The sequence below is a fragment of the Conger conger genome, chromosome 1, assembly GCF_963514075.1.
Source record: "Conger conger chromosome 1, fConCon1.1, whole genome shotgun sequence".
Taxonomy (NCBI): Eukaryota; Metazoa; Chordata; class Actinopteri; order Anguilliformes; family Congridae; genus Conger; species Conger conger.
Window position 1 is genome coordinate 13347970 of NC_083760.1, and position 25594 is coordinate 13373563.

Here is a 25594-nt window from a genome sequence, read left to right on the forward strand (position 1 = left end):
GCAGTGATCCTCATTCCTGGTCTTGGAGAGCCGCAGGGTCTGCTGGCTTTCATTGTTACTCAGCTCTTAATTGATCAATGAAAGCAGTTGATTACACAGTTAACTCACTTCACCTTTTTTCTTGGGTTTGATTCGGTTGCTTATTTTAAGGTGAAAACGAAAAAACAGCACATCCTGTGGCTCTCCAGGACCAGGAATGAGACACACCTTAATGGGTGTAGATAACAAATGTATGCAAGTCCTGGTGTAGACAAATGATCTGAAATGAATTGCCATGTCACACAGATTGCCCTTTGTGACATGGCAGCGTTTGCTGGTGCCACCAACTCGGTTTTAAATGTGCTGAGGTTTTGCTTGTGGCTCAGGCCTCAGGATTCTGACACATCCTCCTACAATGCTGCTCTGTCAAACCCACATCATATCAGATGGCAACTGTGGTTCCCATGTGAGACCATAATGTGTCCCTCCTAGTATTAGAGTGTGCAGAAGAAACATCCATGTCGTCTGTTGGACTATTTTTTTCTGCTTCAATTGACATTGTTGGTCTCATTCCTGGCTGTATTGACCTGCTGTGGATGGTTACCTGTTACTTCCAGGAACTCATAAGAGCAGACAATCTAGTAAACCTCAAGTCAGCCACAGTAAACCGTAACAATCACGTTAACTATCCTGCTCAGTTTCCCGGCGTGTTGTTCCAAACGAACACTGCTTACTGAACTAAATTTTCATTTAAACAGGCATGACATTGATTTTGCATTGTGAGTACTCACACGTTAATGTTCATTTTCATTACTGAGCGTCTCTCATTAACAAGGCGTGTCGGTCTGGATTTGTTTTGTTTTTTCACACCATTCTCTGCAAACTAGACTGTTGTGCGTGAAAATCCCAGGAGATCAGCAGTTCCTGGGATAATCAAACCACCCTGTCTGGCACCAACAATAATTCCATGTTCACAGTCACTTAGATCATATTTCTTCCTATTTCTTCATATTCTTTCCATGGTTCTGAAAAACACTCTCTTGACCACTTCTGCATGCATTTAGATGCTGCCACATGATTGGCTGATGCGATATTTGCATTTACAAGCTGATGTACAGGTCTACCTAATAAAGTGATCACTGAGTGTATATTCTTGCTTTTAGGTTAGTTTAAGATACATCATTTCCTGTCATTTTTAACATGTATGTAATTATTCCTGAGAAGTGTTTTGGATCGATTGTTGCTTTGTCACAAAGGAATCTGATTTATTATAACCAGTTTTCATTTAAACAGGCATGACATTGATTTTGCATTGTGAGTACTCACACGTTAATGTTAATTTTCATTACTGAATCTGTAAAATACTTATTTCTAAAATTACTGTGTGTGTGTGTGTGTGTGCGCGCGCGCGTATGCGTGTAAGAATTAAATGTAGAAACTATGGTAGCTGGTGCTTCAACGAGTATTACATACAGTATTTGTTTTGAAGACAAGGTATAGACTAAGGATAATTACATGTTAACAGTATGTCTTAAAAGCATGAACTGCAGTGAGCCGCTGGAAAAATGACACGCAAATACATTACATTTTCAAGTCATTTATTTTACGTTCGAAACTGCGCAAAATATTGATAGTGAGTCAGTAACACGGTCTGCGATTAGTTTAAATCTCACTATTGAACTTCACCCCCATTGGAACGACCAATGGAAACTTTCGTTACATTTGCGTCAAACTAACAGTTACGATACTCATTTATATTCTGGAAATGTTGTACGTACGTTTCAGGGACCCCACGTGGTGTAGATGCAGCGAAAACAGAAATCTTACGAATAGTGCGCAATGTGAAACGCATTCTCAGGCCCAGGTGAAACGAAGTATCGAGGATTAGTCTGACAGCAGCTGGAGTGAATGGAGAGAGGGGTATCGGTATCAGGCGGACTTGAAAAAAAAATATTCCTTCAAGTCGGTCAATTAAAGATAATTTATTAGGTAAGGCTATTTTTTGTAAATCACTTGAAATGTGAGCTGCCTGGACTTGCTAAGCTAGCTAGGCAGGTTCCTACCAATCGATAGAAAGATGATGAAGCGTGTCTTCTCTTATCCACAATCTGCTAGGTTGTGAAAGAAACTATTTAAAATGACTACGGTGCTTACCTTAAATATTAATCGATTAAGTAGCGGCTATATGGGTGCCGTTATTGTTTTTATTCTATCGCCTTCGATTAATTTGGCCCAGAGGTTAACTCGGAAAAAAGACATTTTATGTCGACATTGCCCCCAGAGAAACACACGGCCATTATTCCGATCATGCTTGCTAACGCATGGTTTCAGCTAGCTAATGTTAGCTCTCATATGGTTCCGTTAGTAGCTAGCTGGTTAGCTATGTAGCCAGCTTGCTTGCTAGGAGGCGGTCTAGTAGTAACAAAACAACTTTCACCGCCTTTACACGAAACCAATTTGACAACGTTGTATTCATTTTATACATGCGATGAATATCATACCATGCTATAGTTCGTTAATCTAGGTGTTTTCGCCTTTTGTCAGTTTTCTGCAAGCTAACAAATGTTATATAGTTAACGTTAGCTGGTTAGATTAATTTGCAATCAGTTGCACAGAAACCGTTCGTTTAGCTAGCTAACGTTAGCTCTAGCGTGCCAGAAATGAAGGCCAAGGTCGAAGCCACCGAGGCCTAGTTAGCTGTTTGCTAACATGGCTTGGTAACGTTGACAATTTTAACGTTCTTTAAGTTGTGCGGTTTTATTTCGTCTTATTGTCTGCGGCCAGGTATTAAGGTCAGTCATTCTGGCTAGCGTTCTTGCACAATCAGCCATTCCAGTTAGCATTAGTTTGTGTTAGCTTGATAGCAATCTAATATCTTTATATGTAATGTTTGCCAAGTGACTTACTTTATTTTGGCAGCACACTTGCTTTCAGCTGTTTAAGCTTCAGCAGCCAGCTAGCTTGCACTAGCTAGGCTAAATAAGTGCAGAATCTCATCAGCACATTCTGGACATTGTGTTCTTGATTTCCTAGGGAGCTGACAATGCAAGTTATTTGTATGGCATGTATACTTATCGTTGTTAAATGGGACAAAAACATGTCCCATTAGTATACAGCACGGGGAGTTTTGCTCTTAGGATTTCTAACTAGCAAGCTACATACAAAAACATTTTGATCAATCAAGATAACGTTGATTTGCCGACTTTGTATAAAGGGTAGCTAAGTAGGAAAGGGGTCGATGGTAACTGAACAGTCATGTTTTTCATAGAACCGAACCGAAACGGTTAACGTATATTTACAAGATTCAGACATACCTAACTTTATGTAGCTAATCTGATGTTTTAGCCAATGTAGTTTAGGAATACACGTTTAAGTAAATGAAAGCCCCCTAGCATTAAAGTGCATGTCTGATTAGAAGCACTATTGGTATGTAACTAAGTTGGCTAGCTAGCTGTTGTTTTTTTTCTTTTTCTGCAGGTTAGCTTAGAGTATGATTTGACGGTCGGCAAATAGCGAAGTATGTGCAATAAATATTGATTTTTTTTTTCATGCTTGTGTGTTGTGGTAGGCATTAGTGCTCTGCAGAAGATTCACAATCTGCAGTTTCTACAAACATGTTTTCGTAGTGCAATGAATTGACTAGATCAGGGCTATGATGATGGTACCAACTGCTGCTCTTGCATAAACACGAGACGGTAAGAAGACTTTATTAGTTTTGGTCAACTTGGAATTTGGCATGTGTCTGTTCTTCTCAAGAGAGAGATACAATGAAGGCATAAAGAATCCAACTCAAAAGATACAACAGGAAATGCTAACATATGGTACCTAACAGGGGGTTGGCGCACTGAAGTTGTTGCCAGATCCCAGAGTACCAACACATGGGCTTCAGCAAAAACATATGGCCATTTCTGAATGTGTTTTTGGGACTTAGTTCATTGTATTTTCCTCCAAAAACCTGTGGAATTGTGTTCCCAATCCCAAGGGAAACCGTTCAACATCAACTCCCCCAGAGAAAGGCCTATCGCTTGGTGGGCCACTGTTTTATGTTAACTTTTGAGACCAAATAAAATATGATTCATCTTAAAATAAGCCATTGTGGGATTTGAATGAAAAATGGTGTTAATGTGGGAACGCACACTTACACAACAATCTGGGATTGACAGTTCTTCTAAACTAATTCTGATTTGCTTTTTGAAACCAATTTATTTTGCTTATAGGCATTGATTGTGCCAATCTACCAGGTAACTAGTTACCTGGTGGTTAATTTGTTCACTTATTAGTTTCATTTGTTTTTTTTTTGCTTATCAGGTTGTCCTGCTAGTTTGCTAAGAGTCACAGCTACCTAGCTGTCAAAGATGTCTTGCAACTGTCAGGGTGAAAGTCTGTGTAAAAGGGGACACGTGGAAAAAACCTCATGAATGAGGAGTCATTTGCATGGTTTATATAGGTTTCACTGTTAATTGTTACATCCAGAAGTAATTGAAAAATGAAATATTGCTGGCTAAGTTAACTTGAATTCCTCTGCTAATTACTTGTCATCTAATGAGCTGCTATCTATATCAAATTACGTAAACATATCTAGTAGAACAGCCTCAATTATTCACAGCATGGTTTCAACAAGGTACTGAAAAACGTCACCTAAGGATTTTGGTCCATGCTGACTTGATAGCATCACACATTTCCTGTAGATATTTTGTCCAATTTATGCTGCAAACCTCCCATTCCACGTCATCCAAAAGGTCCTCTGTTGGACTGAGCTGTGGGGACTGTGAATGTGAAGGCAATTGGAGTCATGTTCGTGGAGCCACTTTTTGATTGTAGTGTATTATTCTGCTGGAAGTATCCATTTGTAAAAGGGTAGACTGTGACTATAACTGATGCACATGGTCATCAACAATGTGACCAGATATGCTGTGGCATTTAAGTGATGCTGAATTGGTATTAAAAGGCATAACATTGCATCACCAGGACCTGCCTGAACTGTTGACACAAGGCAGGATAGATCTGTGGTTTACATAAAGTTCTCATGCTACCATCTGCATGTGGCTGCGGAAATCTTGAAAGTTGCAGATTCGTCTTCTATCATCCAGTTTTGGTGGTTGTGTTCCCCTTTGGGTGTTCCCCTTTGTAGAATTGTGTGTTCTGAGATGCGCCTCTGTTGTAAACTAGGCTGTGGAAATCATCTGTTCTGCTGGAACATTAGAGTGTATTTGGAACAGTTTGGATGTTTGGCGTCTTAGGAAGTTGAGAGCTTGCCATGCATGCCATAGGATGGCCGTAGGATGCTCTCTGGGTACCATCGTATTCATGTATTGATCTAATGAAAGGGTTAACTAAAAATGTCATTTCTGCATGATGGTTTCAAAATTTGTGATGGTGTATATTTGTCACACAATGAGGGACATTGGCGAATTCTTACTACTTGTGGAGCTTGTTGCTTTATGGGTACAGAACAAAAGTTTCTGTAACGATGATATGTTTTTGAATGCAACTTGCGCTCGACTAGTTTTGCAGGTTAAAAAAAACCCAACTGAAGTCGATGCATGTATATGAGATGGTAGGTGCACAGCATGCATGTTTTTGCTTAAAGCAGACATAATGCCGGAACTGGGAGTAGGCCTGCATATTGGATTTCTCGTTATTGTACGATGCTGAGTTTCGGTGCGTGCGCGAGCCCCACATTCTGTTATGGAAGGCTGGCTGTGCCAGGACTGCTGTGCCTGGAAGTATCCCAGCGGCATTGCTCAGAGTGGGGGATGCTGCCCTCTGTGTCGTGTAATGAGTGCCGATCAGAGGAGCCGCTCTAGTGCGGTGAGACAGGGACCACCCTGAAAACTGATACTCTTCCCTTCCTGGGAGACTGGTGTGCTATGCTATACACTGCCCAGTTGGGGCTGCTGGCCACAGTTGGCACAGGCACAAGTGATACCCGCCCCATGATTACACAGAGGAGTTATTTTTTATGTCGAATGTGTTTTGAGATTTGAGGTGTGATTATGTGGAGGAGCCGATAGTAGCCTAGTTGTGTTCTTGGACTAATGGGTGCCTGTTTTTTGCGGTGACTTTGCTTCTGCATTTTCTGGGATTGATTAGCGGTCATATTGTTCACTGCACCACAAAAGTACCCCTTTCCATATGGAATTTAATTATAAACAGCCAAGCTTTTTTTTTTTTTATGTTTAGGAGGGACCATTTAAACAGTAGTTTTTGAGCTTTATTAAGTGTCATCGTTACGGGATACCTTGAGAGCCACTGACATGTTTTTGTGAGAAGACATCATAAAGTGAGTAGACACTCCACCTAGATTTCACGATGGAAGCAGTGATATCATGCTGTTCAGTTTTAATAAACTTAATAAATCTCTAGCCATTGCATTTGAGACTAATTGGGATTTATGGACCCTGAGTTTCCTGAGCTAGCTGTAAAAGCATATGTAAACTGCAGTACCTTCTCAAAGTTGGTCTGTCAGATCACCCCTTCCCTCCCCCAGTGCTGACAGGTCTGCACTCTTGCATTGTTGGGGCCTTGCGTGCTACCTGCTGGCTGTCTGTGTGCTTTCATTGTCTGGTGTTGATGTCTGTGTGTTGTGTGGCCCTCAGGATGGTGGGCCATTACATTATTCCAGAACCTACAGTGAAGGGTCAAGTTTACCACTGCACACTAACCTTTCTGTGCCATTTCTGCTGTTCTGTCTGAGTACTGAGAGGCAGATGAGGCTCTCTGCAAAGTCACCAATGCCTTTGGCCTCCAAATCCCCTGAACCGCTGGCCCGTGAGGCTGAAAGCCTTTGTCTGATGTCGCACTCGGAGCCATTGACATGCTAATACGGGTCGCGCTCCCCGCTTTGTTCTAGAACTTTCCTTGGTCTGTGGTATGTGGCTGTCTGGACTGAAGTGCTTCTAATGCTTCCAGACGGTGTTGTTTTCGGCGGAAAGGGAGGCGAATGTCTCGAGCTGGTGTTTTTTCGTCTCGAGACGCTGTCCAGGCGGGAGGCTCACACCAATTCCTCCCTGTCTTATCGCTGGCGGTCGCAGACGCGTGTTTCCGAGGGCGGCGGCGTACTCTGCAGGTCGTTAGCCCTGCGTTTGTTTCTCGGACGCCGAAATGCAGAACAACAGCGGCGTCTCCATTGCGGCAGAGCCCAAGACCGGGCGATGATCAGAGCTTAGGGAAGAAGATCACAGGCACGTGTGCTTCTTCACTCTGACACGGCATCACAAAACCGCGACAAGAACCCAATTCTGCCATTACTGCACATGCGTACCTTTGTTCCTGTTGATATCCAGTTAGGCTAAATTGCACGCGTTACATTATCAAATCCTCAACATTATGGCATGCCCAGGAATTCTGCATAGTGAAAATTGGGTGTGGAATTGAATTGATATAAAAAATATTGTTGGTGTCATGAACAAAATCAGCAATGTGGTAAATTGCCATATGTAAATGCTTTTAAATTGAGTTCATCTATTACTTTACATTTTTAATTGTCAAATTTGACATTCAGGCTGCTCAAGTTTTAGATTCTTTATCTTCTTTAAAGAGACTACTTTGCTTGTCATGCTGTAGTTTTCGATCTTAAAGTTTTGAAAAGAAACCATGTTAACCAAATAATACCAAAGCATCAATGACGAAAGGGAAGAACTTATGTTTGTTCATTTGTTCATTTCTTTTTTTCTTTTTATGTCTTGCTGTGTAGGAAGGATTTACCAGTTTCTCAGGCTGGAACTGTGCCCAACAACTGCTTTAAGGTAAGAGATTTATCATTTTCTGTGGTTTTGCAACTAACTGTACCTGTACCTTTAGACTATTTTCCCATCTTTAAATGACCCCAATTGTTTTTTCTCCGATAAGAAATGCTTTAAAAATTAAAAAAATAAAATTTATGTTATGTTGGAACAATAGATACTAATTTAAAGTTTGCAGTATTTGTCCAAAATTGTCCTAAATTAGTGGTGACCCTTGTACGGGCATGATTGTATGTCACAGAAACTGGAGACATTTCAAATGCAGAAAAATGTCAGAATTATCCTTTACAGAATTTGATACATAGTTTCAAAGTTCTTTTAACATTTTCGTGTTCATTAACAAGCACTGGAACACTGCTGTAACAAATCCATTTGTAATTCCAAACATTCCAGAAAACAAATATCTCGCCTGAATCTTTCATTTGTGTTCAATATGTAAATGTCCACAACGGCTGTGATGGATATCGCCACAATCCTTACACGATGACCACCTCCCTTCCAAGCCTGGCTCAGGAAATGTGGATATTTCACGTTTTTTGGATTAGGCAATATTATACACTCAGCAGATATGTCCAGATTAGCCTTTTAAAGTTCAGAAAGCCACTTTCTTTCCAGAACTCACATCTGCCACTTGAACTTTGTCTTCCCAGTCTGTCTACTTTGATGCTTGAAAGGCACTCTTTTGTGTCATTTCTGCTTTGAGGCGCACTAATGTTATTTTCAGCGTTTAATCTTTGGAACGCGATCGAAGATATCGGTTCCTTCTTGTAAAATACCCAAGGTCGGTCTGCTTTCCGTGCTAATCGTGCTCTTTTCCTTGGCTCTTTCAGAGTGATGCTGAAGAATAACGTGAGCTGAGCAGGACCCCTGAAGATGAAGACCAGAAACAGTACTACCTGGTCACACAGCGAAGTTTCGAAAACTCAAACTGTGAGCTGACTTCCACTCTGGTTTACATTGCACGCATAAAGCCATGCAAATTGACAAACAGTAAATATGCAGAGATTTAAATGTGTTCCTCCATCTCTGTGCTCTACCTGTAATTATGATTTTGTGGCCTGAGAGTTATAGTGCCATCTTGAATGTGTGGGGTTATAAATGTAAAAAGGTTGTAATTCCAGTTTTTAAAAAAATTTTTTATTCTAAATGATGAAACCAGTGAAATGTCAAGAATGTTGAATTTGACAGGCCTTCCTGTCATTATCATTCTTGCATTTCAGTGATAAACAATGTCAGTCCTTCCATTTAACTCTTATTACAGGCATTGGCATGTGCATATTTCAGGTGGCAATATCATTTCAACCACATGCTGATTGTAGCTTCTAACATGGCACGCACTTTCAGTTTATGCTCATTTTGTGTAGTTGCCTGGACCAGGCTCTCAGTAATGTGACTGTTTCTCCCCGTGCAGTAATCTTGCGCACAGGATGAAATGAGATAAACAGTCTTCGAGTGCAGGCCCCTGCTTTACGACCCCTAAGCATGGCAGGACTACAGCTCGTGACCCCCGCTTCCTCGCCCATGGGACCCTTCTTCGGTCTCCCATGGCAACAGGAGGCCATCCATGACAATATTTACACACCAAGGAAATATCAGGCAAGTCGCCGTCGTTCCGTTATGCCAGGGGTGATGCGTCTCATTCCAATAAATCCGCTGACACTGAAGTTTTAAACTGGTGTTTTGCTTGTGCAGAGCATTCCCCAGTTACAGTACGTGTATATTAGTGGGCTGAAACACGAATGAGAAATCAATATCATGCTATTGTGGGTTATGGTGTCGAGCCAAATTAGTCTATGTAAAGTAAAATGTATAACATTAAAGCGAACCTATCCACAAACATTTTTTTTTTCTGATTAACTTGGGTTTCATGCTTTGCTTCTTTTAATAGAAACCATACCCTGTTTTTTTATTGTTTATTTTTTTATTAAGCATATCTCCTGCTAACTCTGCGCTATAATTGAATTTGATTGAGTTAGATGTGCAGATCAGTTTATTATTCTGGCTCAGTGAATCAATTGATAGACCCATCAGCTCCATCCTACTTCAGTGATATTAATTATTTTGACCATTTCTTTCAATTTTATATAGTTTTATCAATATTTTATGTTTTTGTAAGAGCATGATGAAACGCAAGCCTTCATTTTTATTGGGCATAAAATGGTAGAATATGTGTATGGCATTAATGTTGTTTCATCATTATTCTTCTACTTGTAAAAGCTATGCATTTGCTGTCATGGGAACATTACTGGGATTTAATATGGAGGTTTTATCAAAGCATTTTAGATTCAATTAGTGCCTTAGTGTGGGTGCTATTTTGGATTCAGCTTCTCTATTTAGCAGATTCAACTGCAGGCTTTAACTACTGCTTGCTCGATGCTCTATTTAAAGCCATTCTTATCGCTTGACAGGTTGAACTTCTTGAAGCAGCTCTGGAACACAATACTATCGTTTGTTTAAATACTGGCTCAGGGAAGACCTTTATTGCAGTACTCCTCACAAAAGAGCTCTCCCATCAAATCCGGGGAGACTTCAGAGAATGTGGGAGGAGGACCATTTTCTTGGTGAACGCAGGTATGCAGCTTCATTTCTTTAGTCCCTGAGATCTTTTTGGCATTATTTTCTTGGGCAAAATTTTACTGCTTTAAACCTTAGCTAGCCATTACCATTTAGAAGGCAAGAGAATGCACTAACTTTTCGCTGACATTTTTCCTACAAACTTGCGTGTTACCTCAAAATAAAATGTGTAGATTTTTCAGGGTGAGTACAGAGGGTTAGTGTAGGGAAACTAATGACTGAATGAGTTGACTGGAAATGTAGTCAGGTAATTGTCTTGTTGCCCGTGACCTTGGTTTTTCAGGCTCAGATTAATGCTTATGGACAGCTACTGTCATCTACTTTACTCTACTGGTTACTTTAAACCCATGAGGCTCTTGCATGCATAGTCTACATTATGCTGTTTGGTTCTGTTGGTCGTTTTGGATTGCTCTAAATTCAGCCTTGCATATTCATAATCATTCTTTCCAAGCATCGTCTGTGATCCAGCAAGCAGCTACTGTCCGGACCCATTCGGACCTGCAAGTGGGGGAGTATACCAGCCTAGAGAACACATCGTCATGGACGGAGGAGAAGTGGAACCAGGAAATGATCGAAAACCAGGTACGACTATAAGAATACCAAAGTTCCGCCATAAAATCTGAAGCACTTAAAATATTCTGAAGGGATAGGCGGGCTTTATAGTTTTCATTTGCATTGCAAGGAGCTGTAGATGGAATCTAAGATGGTCTTTGAATGTCATCGTGTAATTTCTACTGCATATTGCTACTGCACTACACGTCTTAATATTTTTATAATTTCTTTTAACAATCATGTCCTCTCTTACAGGTGCTTGTTATGACATGCCACCTCTTTCTGCACGTTCTGAAGAAACGAGTCTTGCCACTATCAAAAATCAACCTGCTGGTGTTTGATGAGTGTCACCTTGCAATCATGGATCATCCCTATCGGGAAATAATGAAGGTAAAATTACAGCCTATGCATTTCATTGAAATTCGATGGCCATATCCTTCACTGTATGGAAGGTGAAATGCATAATTTTGCTGACATACTTTTAAAATGAAATTGTCACCCGATCTAATGGAATGGCTATTTCTCAAATCGAATGTGTTCATTTCAGTCGACATTGTTTCACCGGTTTCATAAATGCTTCTTTATCCTTTTTTTTTTTTTTTTGCCTGCTTAAAGGGGCAGTGTTGACCTAAAAATGGAATTAAAGTTTCCGCTTACCTGGAGTAGTATCTATCCAGATAGTTTAGCAGAAATGTGATCTAGTTATTTGCTCTGCCTCACCCAGGTAAAATGGACCTTGCGGGTCCTTTGTCCTGTGACTTCCAAACAGCAAAAACTTTTTTGAAGTCACAGGAAAAACCCACCAAAATTCACAGAGCTTAATTTCTGCACTGGTGCGTCTAAATAGTTTACCCAAAATTTCAGCAGAAGTAGACCATCTCTTTAAAACAAAATCCCAGTGCAGTGTATGATGGCACTATTTTGGCATTATTATGTTTCAAGGTGCTCGTCACTAGATACTGGGTTTTGGGGTTTCCGTTCAGAAGCACTGCTGCTATACCATAGCAAAACCCATGCTGTAGGATGGGTGGACGATTGAACCTGCTCTGTTAAACACTTGCAGGTTTGTGAGGGGTGTCCGAGCAGTCCTCGGATCCTGGGTCTGACGGCCTCCATTTTAAACGGCAAATGTGACCCGTCGGAGCTGGAGGAGAAGATCCAGAACCTGGAGAGGATCTTGAGAAGCACCGCAGAGACTGCTACTGACCTCGTCGTCTTGGATAGGTAGATGCGCTGCTCCTCTAAAGCAGTGTCCTTTGAGCAAAGAAGAAAAATCATTACCATTGGAGATTTAGCAGTAATTTCATTATATGAGTTGGGGATTTCAATTGAACTTCCTGCATGGTCAGTGTGTGAATTGTATCTCACACCTCTGCTGTAATCTTCCTTCATAACCCCTTAATTAGCTCAGTTTAATTTTAAAGATCCCGTTCCTGATTAAATCTGACCTTTACAAAAATCGCACTGTATTTTGGGAAATTTATCAGTTTAATGAGCTCCTTATGTACTTAGACCAGTGCAGTAAACATAATGGATTGGGAATAACCACAGAATGCATACTGCCCTCTGTATATTTCGTTTGACAGTGAAACCTTTGCTGTAGCCCAAATTATGAACTAAAATGTAGACAGCCAAAGTTTTAGCGTTTGTTAGTGAGCATTAGTGCAGTAAGCTATGTGTTAATATGTGCATTTAAGTATTGTAGGATACAGTGGAAGCTCACTCGTGTGCATTAGATACAGTAAGAGTATGTTAGTGTGTTCAGTGTGCTCACTCGTTTGGCCTGTGCTCAGGTATGCCTCACAGCCTCGTGAAGTGGTGCTGGACTGCGGGCCCTACTTGGATAAGAGTGGGCTCTGTGAGCGTCTCCTGAACGAGCTGGATGAAGCTCTGGGCTTTCTCCACGACTGCAACGTATCCGCCCACCGCGAGGACAGGGACCCCACGTTCATCTCCAAGCAGGTGCGCTCGCCTCCATTTTAACTCCTTGTGGAAGTTTGTTTTATGACGCCTTTAAAAAAACAAAAAAAACAAAAAAACACCACAGGACATTTATCCATTTTATTTTGTGACTCCTCAAAAAAGGTAGTCGATGTTTATTTATACTCCTTTCACGTTCGATAGCAGGCTTAACCTTTCTGCCTCCCTTCATTGTTATATATGGTCTGGCTCACGGATTAGCACAAAGGCCTTCAGTGTTGTCATCGGCGGCTCGTTGTCCCTGTGGCAGGTGCTGAGCGATTGCCGAGCGGTGCTCACCGTGCTGGGGCCCTGGTGCGCGGACAAGGTGGCGGGTATCATGGTGCGGGAGCTGCAGAAGTACATCAAGCACGAGCAGGAGGACCTGAACCGCAAGTTCCTGCTGTTTACAGACACTATCCTGCGAAAAGTCCACGCGCTCTGCGAAGAGCACTTCTCGCCGGCGTCCCTGGACCTCAAGTTCGTGACGCCCAAGGTGATCAGGCTGCTGGAGATCCTGCACGAGTACAAGCCCTTCGAGAGGCAGCAGTTCGAGAGCGTGGAGTGGTACAACAACCGCAACCAGGACAACTACGTCTCCTGGAGCGACTCGGAGGACGAGGACGAGGACGAGGAGATCGAGGTGAAGGAGAAGCCCGAGGCCAACTTCCCCTCGCCATTCACAAACATACTGTGCGGCATCATTTTTGTGGAGAGACGGTACACGGCGGTGGTCTTAAACAGGTGGGGCTGCAGGCTTTTTGGGTTTTCTTCCATTCGTTTGTATTTCTAAATGTTTATCTGTCATGGAATTTATATTTTGTTCATGGCTAATGGCTGTGCTTTCATTTTGAGCAGCTCTATTGTCATTTAAAGCCGCATTTCTGCGCTCTCTTCCATTTAAATTTTATATCCCCATATTTCTTATCTTAGGCTTATAAAGGAGGCAGGAAAGCAGGACCCTGAACTTGCCTACATTAGCAGCAACTTCATTACCGGGCACAGCATTGGCAAGAACCAGCCTCGAAACAAGCAGATGGAGGTTGAGTTTCGTAAACAGGAGGAGGTGAGCGAGTATCAGCGTTCTCTGTCGCCTCATGTTGTGTACATTAGAACTGCATTTGTTCAGATTAAGCCTCGATTTTCTTGTTGACGGACCGCCTGAACCCTTCCCAGGTTCTTCGGAAATTTCGTGCCCACGAGACCAACTTGCTCATTGCGACCAGTATTGTGGAGGAGGGAGTTGATATTCCAAAGTGCAATTTGGTGGTTCGATTTGACTTGCCGACGGAGTACCGCTCGTATGTTCAGTCCAAAGGGAGGGCTCGAGCGCCGGTGTCCAATTACATTATGCTGGCTGACACCGAGAGAACAAAAGCATTTGAAGAGGACCTAAAAACATACAAGGCAATCGAAAAGGTAATCGAGCGGTTAAAAGTGCAGTGGTGGGTGATTTGCCGCAGCGGAAGAGGTAAACACTTTTGTAATTGCACTGCTGTTTCCTGTGATCAGATCCTGAGGAACAAATGCTCAAAGTCGCCAGAGAGCAGCGAGTTCGAGCCTGTGGAGCCAGTCCTGGACGACGACAATATCTTACCTCCCTACGTGCTGCGCTCTGAAGACGGAGGCCCCAGGGTCACCATCAACACGGCCATCGGCCACGTCAACAGGTAACAGAGACAATATGTACAGCCAGTGGCTTTTTAAACAACCTCGATGGGAACGTTTCACAGCCTGCTATCCAAGAGTGACTAACGCAAGTGTAGGGTCTTCACATTCGCGTTAAACGCTACTCGCTATTGGTTTGTAAGAAAATGCTTCATCAGAAGACCAGTTTTGCATTACTTGGCAGAGTTATGAAAGAGTTCGATTTGAAGCTCGTGAAAATGTATAGACCTTTATCTGGTATGTAGTGCTACCACCGAAAACCTAAGCGGATATCTTTTTTTATGGAATGTGACGATCGTTGCCTTTAATTCACATGCAATTTTTTTTATACACGCGTTGCTTTGGTTAAAAAGAAAAAAAGAAGTGCTTTCTTGTAATGCCTCGTGGGTGTTAAACCAAGTCATTCTGTGGCTCTGATGTTTTAACGGTTGAAATGAGATTGAGAGCAGTATGCTCTTTGCAGTGGGGACCATCTGGGCTCAAACAGTGTCAGAGATTTTGGCCTAGTGATTTAATTTGACTTGAAGTCATCCAGTATACAACCGTAGTTTAGTTTAGCATCGACTGCAGTTACGGATGCTGTGAATTAACGTCATTTAGCAGTTAAAAAGTATAACTTCTTTTGTCAGTCTTTGTTTTTAGGTTGGCTTTCCACTTTACTTTGGGCGTTGTGGTTTGGTGGTGGTATTTACCTCCAGATTGCTAAACAAATTAAGATGGGGATTTAAATGGAAACACATTGTGAAGAAGGCCTCATTTCGGATGTTTCATTTCAGTTCAAGCGTATAATTGATGCAGATGTGCTTTCTGTAAATCTCAATTTGAGTTCCAGACAACTAGAGGTTAGCTGTGGCTGCCTGGAGCTCCCAGCCTGCTGAACCTGGCTTGTTTATGCGTAAAGTCATTTTCAGACGGCCGCAAGGGTTTAAGCGTTGCCAGCCTGTGACCGAATACTTTCTGCTGTTTCTCTGCAGATACTGTGCGAGGCTACCCAGCGACCCGTTCACACACCTGGCCCCCAAGTGCAAGACTGCGCAGCAACCGGACGGAGCTTATAGATCCACGCTCTATCTTCCCATTAACTCCCCTCTCAGAGTTCCAGTCACTGTGAGTCACCAAGTTAATATGCAGACTCGGATGACTCGCTTGAATTACAAACTGCAATCTCCATGCAGAATCTGCCATTTCCTTAAACGCATTTGTCTCCGCACCGATGTCATTATGTTCATTTGTTAGGTTATCATGCAGTCGCATTAGAAAGAATGAAGAAGCCATGTCTTCCATTTCCTTTAACCATGTTTACTTGTTGAGGGAGAATGCATTGTCGAAATGAACCTTACTTCGATTGTTTTCATTGCAGGGGCCCTCAATGAACTGTGCAAGACTAGCTGAGAAAGCAGTTGCTCTTCTTTGCTGTGAAAAGCTACACAAAATAGGTAAGCCTCTGGCGAATTTGAAAATGCCAGCTGAGCAAGCGTTTAGTTGGTATTAATGTTGTTCATTACAAACACTTTGAGCCTTCATTGATACAAACAGGGGACAGGGTTTTTTAGATGTAATATTCTTGAGTAAGATTTCTAAAGTATTGTATCTGAGTACGGTAGGGTGGTTGTCTCTCACTTTCTAGTACAGCAGTGACCTGTAAGATCTGTACTAAAAGCACAGCCCACTTCTTCAGGTGAATTAGATGACCATTTGATGCCAGTGGGGAAGGAGACTGTAAAATATGAGGAAGAGCTGGATTTGCACGATGAAGAGGAGACCAGCGTGCCAGGCAGACCAGGGTCAACCAAGAGGAGGCAGTGCTACCCAAAAGCCGTGAGTACCAAATGTTCACTGCATTTTCTGGCATTCAACATGTGACTGCCCTGGTTAAATTATCATTATTTATTTATTTATTTATTTTTCTACTCGCTATTATGATGTGCCCTTAAAACGCATGTCCTTGATTTACACTGCAGATCCCAGAATGTCTTCGGAACAGCTACCCTGTGCCAGAGCAGTCCTACTACCTGTACGTGATCGGGATGGTGCTGACGACCCCTCTACCTGACGAGCTCAACTTCCGGAGGAGGAAGCTCTACCCTCCTGAAGACACCACCAGATGCTTCGGCATCCTGACGGCAAAACCAATACCTCGGGTGAGAGGCTCTTTCATCTGGCATAGCGTCCTCCAGCTCGGAGGTTGCCGGTTCAGATCCCAAGAGCAAGGTGCCTAACCTGAATGGCTGCTCCTGGCTGCATTGATGCATAAAAGATTGGTTGAAGATTGAACTAGAGCTGGGCATCCACTAATAAAATAAATGATGTAAGGCAAAGTGATGTATAATCTGGAGCAAAGTTTGGGCTAAGGGTCTTGCTCAAGGGCCCAACAGCTATGTGGATCTTATCCTGGCTACACCGGGGCTTGAACCTCCAACCTCCTGGGTCCCAGTCATGTACCATAGCCACTAGGCTACAGGCTGCCCCCATGTACCCTCATTCACCTTCTGCACACGCATGGGCACGCTGTCCTCAATGGCTCTCCTGCAGTAAGAGCCTTTTTCCCTCCAGCGTGGCTGTAGCTAACGCTTCCATTGACGTGGTTTTCCCCCCTCCCCCCGCTCTCAGATTCCCCACTTCCCGGTGTACACGCGCTCGGGCGAGGTGACCATCTCCATCGAGCTGCAGAAGTCGGGCTTCACCCTCAGCGCGCCCCAGCTGGAGCTGATCACCCGCCTGCACCAGTACATCTTCTCCCACATCCTCCGCCTGGAGAAACCTGCACTGGAGTTCAAACCCACCCAGGCCGACTCCGCCTACTGCGTCCTACCTCTCAACGTGGGTGAGTGCTGCACGGCGTCGGAGCACAGAGCCCTCCCCGGACACTCCCGCTTCGCCCTCGTCTCAAAACCAATACCCGTTCTCATTTCTCACCGACTGCAAAACAGCCTCTGACATTTCAGAATGTGAAAATGACAAAAGTTTGACACTCAAGATTGCTGTACTTTTACATTCCCCCCCCCCCCTTATGATTTTATAACCCATTTTAAGTTGACAACCGTTCCATTAATGTTGTCGTGCATACCTTATTTTTTTTCAGTGGAGGATTCCAACACTTTAGACTTGGACTTTAAATTCATGGAAGATATTGAAAAATCTGAAGCGCGTATAGGCATTCCGAACACCCAGTACACCAAACAGAACCCGTTTACTTTCAAATTGGAGGACTACCAGGATGCTGTCATCATTCCAAGGTATGTGAATTCATTATTAAATGGGCAGGTATCGATGTCTATAGAGAGATATGAGCCAAACTAAGCAACCTTCTTTTGGGTTCTCCATGCTTGCAGGTATCGCAACTTTGACCAGCCTCATCGCTTCTATGTAGCAGACGTCTACACTGATCTCACACCACTCAGTAAATTCCCTTCGCCAGAATATGAAACCTTTGCCGAATACTACAAGACCAAGTATAACCTCGACCTCTCCAACCTGAACCAGCCACTGCTGGATGTGGACCACACATCCTCAAGGTCTGCCATCTACAACCGACTTCACTGGCAAATATGTTAAAATCGCATGTTAAAATGTAATTAAGATTTAGTGGATTCATTAGTAAACAGAACCGTCGTTTTTTCCCCTGCAGACTAAACCTTTTAACTCCTCGGCACCTTAACCAGAAAGGAAAAGCGCTTCCTCTCAGCAGTGCTGAGAAGCGGAAGGCCAAATGGGAGAGCCTGCAAAACAAACAGGTAAAGAAAACGCTTCTCTCTGGTGGAGGATTGCGGCTGCAGTTGAACTTGTGCAGTGCGTGGGACCTGTATAGTTCTCCCTGGTTACATTACATTATTCCACCTCAGATTTTGGTTCCTGAACTGTGTGCCATCCACCCGATCCCTGCCTCTTTGTGGAGAAAAGCGGTCTGCCTTCCCAGCATCCTCTACCGACTTCACTGCCTTCTGACGGCCGAGGAACTCCGATCTCAGACGGCCATTGACGCCGGTGTGGGGGTCCAAACCCTGCCGCCAGACTTCAGGTCTGTCTGCTTATTTTATTCTACCATCAAAACAGAGTGCAGAGGATAGAGCTTAGCCTTATAGGTGGGTTTTAACTCTTTCAGGTTGTAAAAGAGTTTTTCTTTTGGGGATATTCTGGTGCTGGTGTTCTTCAGAAAGTTTCTTCTGGAGATTTGCCTAAGTTTGCTTCCTTTCCTGAGTAACTACTGCCATTAAGCGAGTACGATTGAGGCAAAGAAAGCCAGGAGCCCCTTTTGGCACTCACAAAAATATACCGTGGCATAATTATCCTAGCTTCTATTTCAGTTTGAAATGTTTTATTATTTTTTATGTTTCGTAAAACAAATACTTTTCTTTCCATCGTGTGTATCAGATACCCAAATTTGGATTTCGGGTGGAAGAAATCCATCGACAGCAAGGCTTTCATCTCAAGTCCCAGCTCCTGCACGGAAGACGATTACTGTAAGCACAGCACAACTGTAGCCCCTGAAGATGCTGCCCATCAAGGTTTTCATCCTGAGGCCTCCTCACCACACGGGGGCGCCATTGCATGTGTGAACTGTGACCCTGCCGGTGAGGATCCGGAGCCTGCCTCGCTCCCCGGAGAGAAGCACGGCCTCACCCGGGGCCCGGACCTCGCTAACGGCACGGCGGACGACACCAGCGACCTCGGCGGACGCGACCATTGCCAATGTTCCCCGCTCGACTCGCCCAAGAGCGAAATATCTGTACAAAGCACTACCTCAGTTCACGTGCAGCACTCTCGGAGCACTGAGAACCAGCCCCAGCCCAGCATTGAATGTACTCCAGGGAGCAACTCACACTTTGACGGACACACGACAAAACCTACCTCAGATTGTCGCCAGGTGGTCGATGTGACAACCGGTTCGGCACCTTCAGACGTTTCGAAAGCGGCGGTCGCCCCGCCCAGCGGCGACTCCCCGAAAACCCTGGGCCCCAACCCCGGCCTCATCCTGCAGGCCCTGACGCTCTCCAACGCCAGCGACGGTTTCAACCTGGAGAGACTTGAGATGCTCGGCGACTCCTTCCTCAAGCACGCCATCACCACCTACCTGTTCTGCACCTACCCCGACGCCCACGAGGGGCGTCTCTCCTACATGAGGAGCAAGAAGGTGAGCGCTCCGGCCATTTACGCTTCATTCAGACGAAGTTCAGATGCACGTTGAGGACTTCTTTTGGTTCAGTGGGAAGCTAATTGAAACCAGGCCGCCATATTAACCTGATTTCTGTTGAAGCGAACAGAAATGCTCCATTAAAACTCCAATTAGCATTAAATATTATGCTTGCACACGCCCATTTTATTTGTGGCTTTCGGGCATTGTTCAATTGAGGTTTCTTTATGCTGGAGAATATGAGGTCAACAAAAATGTATTTAAAAGCCATGCCAATTAGCCGTTACATTGATGCATTCACAGTCAAGTGCTTCCTGCTAATGCAAGAAGCCTGCAGGTTCGGTATAAAGTGAACGATTGAGAAATGCATCTTAACGGCAGGATTTTCTGATCAGAACAAATGTGCTTCTAGCCTGTCGTGTCTTTTGAATTCCACTTTATTATCTTTAATCATTGAAGGCCACTCATCTCTTCAGTGCCTGTGTCATATTAGATTTCATAAGTGGCAGAAAGATAAGGAATTTTTCCTCTGGACAGATTGTGGGTGTGTGTCAGCGGAGGCTGATTTTTCTCATTACTTTTTTCTATTCCAGATCATGTTACATCCTGTACAATATCATTCCCTAATAATTTATATGTAAAACCATATGTCCAGGTTTGTAAAATATTTCAGACAGAGCGGCACTCTGAAATAGCCACCGAAATTAATTGTATATTCTAAGCCTATACACAAATTATATATGGCTGGTAAATGTGGATGTATTTTATTGCTGTGGTCACTTCAGTCTAGTTCTGTACATTTTCCGTACTGGAAACTAGAATGAATTGGTGTTTTTTTTTTTTTCCTGCCTCCCACGTTAGGTTAGCAACTGTAACCTCTATCGTTTGGGGAAAAAGAAAGGCCTGCCAAGTCGAATGGTGGTCTCCATCTTTGATCCTCCAGTGAACTGGTTGCCCCCTGGATATGTAGTTAACCAGGACAAAAGCTGTACTGACAAGTGGGACTCCGAGGTATGTAACTTTATCCTGTTTTTTCTATTTGTTTTCTTTTTTACTTCAAGAAAATCTTTCCTTTGCAATTTTCGGAATACATACTCGTATAATTTCGGCATCTGCAGCGCCCTACGCGCTCTAATTGGTGTCAGATTCTCAAGTGCACCACTAGAGGGAGTGATCACCCCTCTTTGCCACGTTCCCATTTGCATTCGAGCCCCAAGTTCTCCTCCTTTTTTGGATACAAGGCCCCCCCATATACATTAATAAAATGCATGTCTTCTGTGCGAATGAAATGCTTAAGACTTTAAAATTACAGCTACAAAGGTCAGGTTGTTGAGAGCCAGCCCCTTTGGTAATCCATATTTAGTCTTAGACTTTAAATCCACCCTCCATTTATGCGTGCAGCATTTGTTCTCGTTTCGAAACTCGCAGACATTTGAAATATTTTTTCTAAATTATCTTGCCGTTTAGGTTTTAAATGACTATCAAAGTCTGGCAGTATTTATTCAGCTTGATTTAAGTAGGTTGTGAAGCAAAGTCCTAAAGTCCGCTTAAACTGAGGCTTAGCTTTCATGCTTTCATATTATATGTAATGATATGTCCGTAGGACGACTTTGCTATTATATCGTAAAAATATGTGGATTCTATATATGATACAGTGTGTTAAATATCTGCCAGTCTCCCTGCTTTCTTTGAAGCTGTTTGCACAACTGCATTTTGGTTTTTGACACAGCTCACAACACGCCACAATGCAGTGTTTGAAGGGGTTTTCCCAATAACAGTGTGTTAACTGCCTTGTGTTCGGTTTGTGACGCTCTCCAAGACCTTGCTTATTCTTGACACTTAAGTAATGCTGTGTATTCCACTGCACATCATAGAGGAAATCAGATTGTGCCAGTTAAACTGTCGTTGCATTTGTGGGTTCGAAAGGGCCAGCTTTGCAGAGACGAGCAGCGTTTAGCATTTTTCAGACCATGCATTTATAGCCGATTCAAATACGAGTACTCGCTGGTGTCCGATTCATTTGAAATTCTATCTGTCTGATTACATTGAATGTAACTAGTCCTCTCTTTGACGTTTGAATTAATAGAAGGGCTGCGGTAATCAAACGGACCTGTTAGCACACGCACTGCGAGAATCAGTCTGCTGCCTGCTGTCTCCTTAAGATTATAGCTGCCAGTATCTCCTCCTGTTTCAAAAGCAAGGATGACTATCCAGTGTATTCTGGAATTAATACAACTATTCAGTATATACCTCCTCCTTTCACAGTTAATTTTACAAGATGAGCTCGTCTGTAAGAAGTGTATTCTGGCTCTGATATAAACTGCTAAAATACTGTTTTATTAAGCTCATGATATCATTTATTGACATTTTACATTGGCACTATGTAGGAGTACATTCTTGATCCTGAGTATGAAAGCTGTTGTGCAATTTTCCAGTGGCTTCAATCAGGTCTTCCCTTTAAGCCTCAAACTTATAGCACCCTGCAGGAGTTTGGTCAGCTCGTCGGTGTGAATCACCACGTTTATTTTCCCTTAATTATTTTCATAAGATTAAGCCAGAGCTATGCTTAAAAAGGGTGGAAGCCATCCATGTTAAATATCGTCAGCAGTGTTATTGAGCATTTTCCACACAGGAACCTGCAGCTGCCAGTGTTTAGCCCAAGATCATTATATGCCTTCAGGATCATTTAGGCTTATTCTTTCAAGGTGGTGACACTGCCTGATTGGCCGGTTGATAGTCAGTGTTTCACTGCAGACTCCCTTCAAGTTTGTTTATTTTTGTTTGTTTATTTCGATGTTTAAAATTTTTGCTACCCTCAGTTTAATGGAATGTTGAATGTATCTCTGACACCATTGCCATGTACATTCATTTCTAGAAATAGGAGGAGAGTCATTTAGCTTTTTGAGAAGATATTGATATTGTATTTTAGTGCTTTATTTAGCTACTATCAGACATGCTTGCATCAGTGAAATTGAATTTGTTGGTTCGTGATCGTTACTGTTCATATATTTGTGTATGTACTTGTGTTTATCTTGCTTGCAGGTAAAATTGATGCCATTTCATTTTGTTGCATTTATACTTGAGGTATTGTCCGAAATTATATTGACAAAATGAAATGGAAAATATTTTGTATTTTTTTTTTTTTCTCCCATATTGCTATTTTCTTGTAAGTGTGCGCATCTTGTTTACATGATCTATTTTCCTCTCCGTTTGACTTTTCAGACAAAAGGGGACCCCCTGGCCAACGGCAGAGCCGAGGAAGACTACGAAGAGGACGAAGAGGAGGGAGACGATGTGGAGGAGGACGAGGAGCTGATGTGGAAGGAGCCCAAGGACGAGGTGAACATGGAGGACGACCTGGAGTACTACCAGGAGCACATCAACTTCATCGACAACATGCTGATCGGCTCGGGCGCCTTCGGCAAGAAGATCTCCCTGAACGCCTTCCCTCCGGCCGAGCCCAGCTACGAGTGGAAGGCGCCCAAGAAGCCCAACCTCCCCAACGCGCACTTCGCCGCCGACGGAGACGAATTCGACTACAGCTCCTGGGACGCCATGTGCTACCTGGACCCCAGCAAGGCGGGGGAGGAGGACGACTTTGTGGTGGGCTTCTGGAACCCCTCGGAGGAGAACTGCGGCACGGACACGGGCAAGCAGTCCATCTCCTACGACCTGCACACGGAGCAGTGCATCGCAGACAAGAGCATCGCCGACTGCGTGGAGGCCCTGCTGGGCTGCTACCTCACCAGCTGCGGGGAGCGTGCCGCCCAGATGTTCCTCTGCTCGCTGGGCCTCAAGGTGCTGCCGGCGGTGAAGAGGGGCCCCGGAGACGAGGCGGGCCGCTCCAAAGAGCTGCAGTACGGCTGGCTCAAGATCCCGCCGCGATGCATGTTCGACCACCCGGACGCCGAGAGCACGCTCAACCACCTCATCTCCGGCTTCGAGAACTTCGAGGAGAAGATCAGCTACACCTTTCAGAACAAGGCCTACCTTCTGCAGGCCTTCACTCACGCTTCGTACCATTACAACACCATTACAGGTCAGCGCCCTCCTCCCACACGCTTGTGTACACTCCTCTTCGTCTAGTCTAGGGTCAGTCTAGGGCGTTTTTTTCCACTTCGGGTGATTACTCAAAAGAGTAATGAGTGTATGTGTGTACATTTTAATATGAATATGATCTTTTGGTGAAGAACTTCAATACAGTGGGCCTGATTTAAGACCTGTAGTTCATGCAAAAACGTTTAGCACACTCAAAATTAATAACTCGACCAATGATTGGTGCAAATTGAATACCGTGGTCACGTTATTGGTTTTGTGTACGCTGAAAAGGTTTTAGTAAATCAGGCCAAGAATGTATGGAAATAGATTGAGTTGTATAGGTGGTTATAAAGGCGTGATACGGGCCCTTTTACCTGTCATATGAAACTTTCTATGGTGGTCACTGTGTCAGTCAACATCCCTGCTGCTTTCTGTCTCGCAGATTGTTACCAACGGTTGGAGTTTCTTGGCGATGCAATTTTAGACTACCTCATAACTAAGCACCTTTATGAAGACCCGCGGCAGCATTCACCTGGCGTCCTGACCGACCTGCGGTCCGCCCTGGTCAACAACACCATATTCGCCTCTCTGGCCGTCAAGTACGATTACCACAAGTACTTCAAGGCCGTCTCGCCCGAGCTGTTCCACGTGATCGACGACTTTGTGCAATTTCAACTGGAAAAGAACGAAATGCAAGGGATGGATTCTGAGGTCAGTACCCCCGTTACCTGGCAGTAGCACACCAGTAACTCCAGCCAGTCGGAAATGTACCTATTCATAACAAGATTTCAAGATGCCGGATCTTTGTTAATAAAGGAACCTTTGCAGAGATATTATATCTCCTGCTTATTATTAACGTCCAAAACCTGCTGCTCGAGAAATGGGCAGGGAAATATTATGAATCTGTTTTGTATTTTTGTCATTTTGAGCACTAAACATACAGTTGGATTTAATTTATTTGAATTGGCTATCTTGGCAACGAATCTCCGTATTTGACTGGAAAGATTTTGTTATGCCTAAGGGATACCATTGGATACAGTAAGGGGGAAAAACAACAAATTTGGTCAAATCAGTAAATATTTCCTATTAATGGAAAGCTGATTTGAATTTTCTTTCTGTACCTACAGACGTACCGTGCTGCAGACAGACACTTTTAGACATTTAGACCAAGATGAAATCGCAGTGAAAAAAGATCTGTCACTGCAATGTTGCCATGCCCTGTGGACAGAACAGTGCTGCTCAATAAGTGATTAGTGGGCACCTCCCTCTCACTTTATTTATAATATATAATATATTATAATATATATAATATAATAGTGGTGATGGACTTTCTGAATGCCCAATATGTGGTACATTAGTGTAATATGGGCAAAATCACAGAGCAAATGCTCTCATAATTCAAATTTCCTTTTGTGGGTTTATGCTTGAAGAAAAACTTCTCAATGATTCTATAATCTCAGTCCTAACCAGTAATATAGAAGCGGTGCTTCGTTCTGCGGAAGTGTGTTTATTTTTAAACTAGATTGTTAAATTATTTAGAGTAGAGTACACGTTGGGAAAGTAAATTATCTTCTCTTTTTTTTGTCTTGAGAAAATGCATGCTATTTGGTACTAACAAAAACTTTGATTGCTTTCTATAATTTTAGCTTCGCCGCTCTGAAGAAGATGAAGAGAAAGAAGAGGACATTGAAGTTCCCAAAGCAATGGGAGACATCTTTGAATCACTTGCTGGTGCAATTTACATGGATAGCAGGATGTCACTGGAGACCGTTTGGCAAGTGTATTATCCAATGATGAGGCCACTTATAGGTAAGAGACAGAGATGGGGAGAAATGATTCCACATTTTATTTTCTTTGATTGTTTGTCAGGTCATGCAGGAAAGATTTTGTGTTCAATAATTTTTGGATGTTTGAATGATTTGTTCTCATGAAATTTCATATTGAAAAG

The 25594-nt window shown here is 43.1% G+C and overlaps 1 protein-coding gene across 2 annotated transcripts in view; it reads left to right on the top strand.

The window, feature by feature from the left end:
• Window positions 1-1783: 1783 nt before the first annotated feature.
• The window catches only part of dicer1 (dicer 1, ribonuclease type III), a 29315-nt gene continuing 5504 nt past the window's right edge, over window positions 1784-25594 (top strand). Inside the window, exons 1-27 of one of the 2 annotated variants that reach the window (XM_061238155.1) lie at window positions 1784-1968; window positions 7676-7727; window positions 8555-8654; window positions 9136-9320; window positions 10133-10295; window positions 10750-10880; window positions 11106-11240; window positions 11914-12074; window positions 12644-12812; window positions 13081-13553; window positions 13743-13875; window positions 13986-14228; window positions 14322-14479; window positions 15452-15584; window positions 15838-15913; window positions 16156-16295; window positions 16439-16618; window positions 17088-17301; window positions 17560-17713; window positions 17810-17992; window positions 18106-18211; window positions 18320-18495; window positions 18849-19608; window positions 20470-20619; window positions 22831-23647; window positions 24089-24357; window positions 25293-25455. In XM_061238155.1, coding sequence (XP_061094139.1) covers window positions 9207-9320; window positions 10133-10295; window positions 10750-10880; window positions 11106-11240; window positions 11914-12074; window positions 12644-12812; window positions 13081-13553; window positions 13743-13875; window positions 13986-14228; window positions 14322-14479; window positions 15452-15584; window positions 15838-15913; window positions 16156-16295; window positions 16439-16618; window positions 17088-17301; window positions 17560-17713; window positions 17810-17992; window positions 18106-18211; window positions 18320-18495; window positions 18849-19608; window positions 20470-20619; window positions 22831-23647; window positions 24089-24357; window positions 25293-25455 — 5401 coding nt within the window. In that variant the 5' untranslated portion in view covers window positions 1784-1968; window positions 7676-7727; window positions 8555-8654; window positions 9136-9206. Of the gene's footprint in view, window positions 1969-7016; window positions 7168-7675; window positions 7728-8554; window positions 8655-9135; window positions 9321-10132; window positions 10296-10749; window positions 10881-11105; window positions 11241-11913; window positions 12075-12643; window positions 12813-13080; window positions 13554-13742; window positions 13876-13985; window positions 14229-14321; window positions 14480-15451; window positions 15585-15837; window positions 15914-16155; window positions 16296-16438; window positions 16619-17087; window positions 17302-17559; window positions 17714-17809; window positions 17993-18105; window positions 18212-18319; window positions 18496-18848; window positions 19609-20469; window positions 20620-22830; window positions 23648-24088; window positions 24358-25292; window positions 25456-25594 lie in introns of those variants that run through there. The other variant, XM_061238163.1, reaches the window with a different exon arrangement.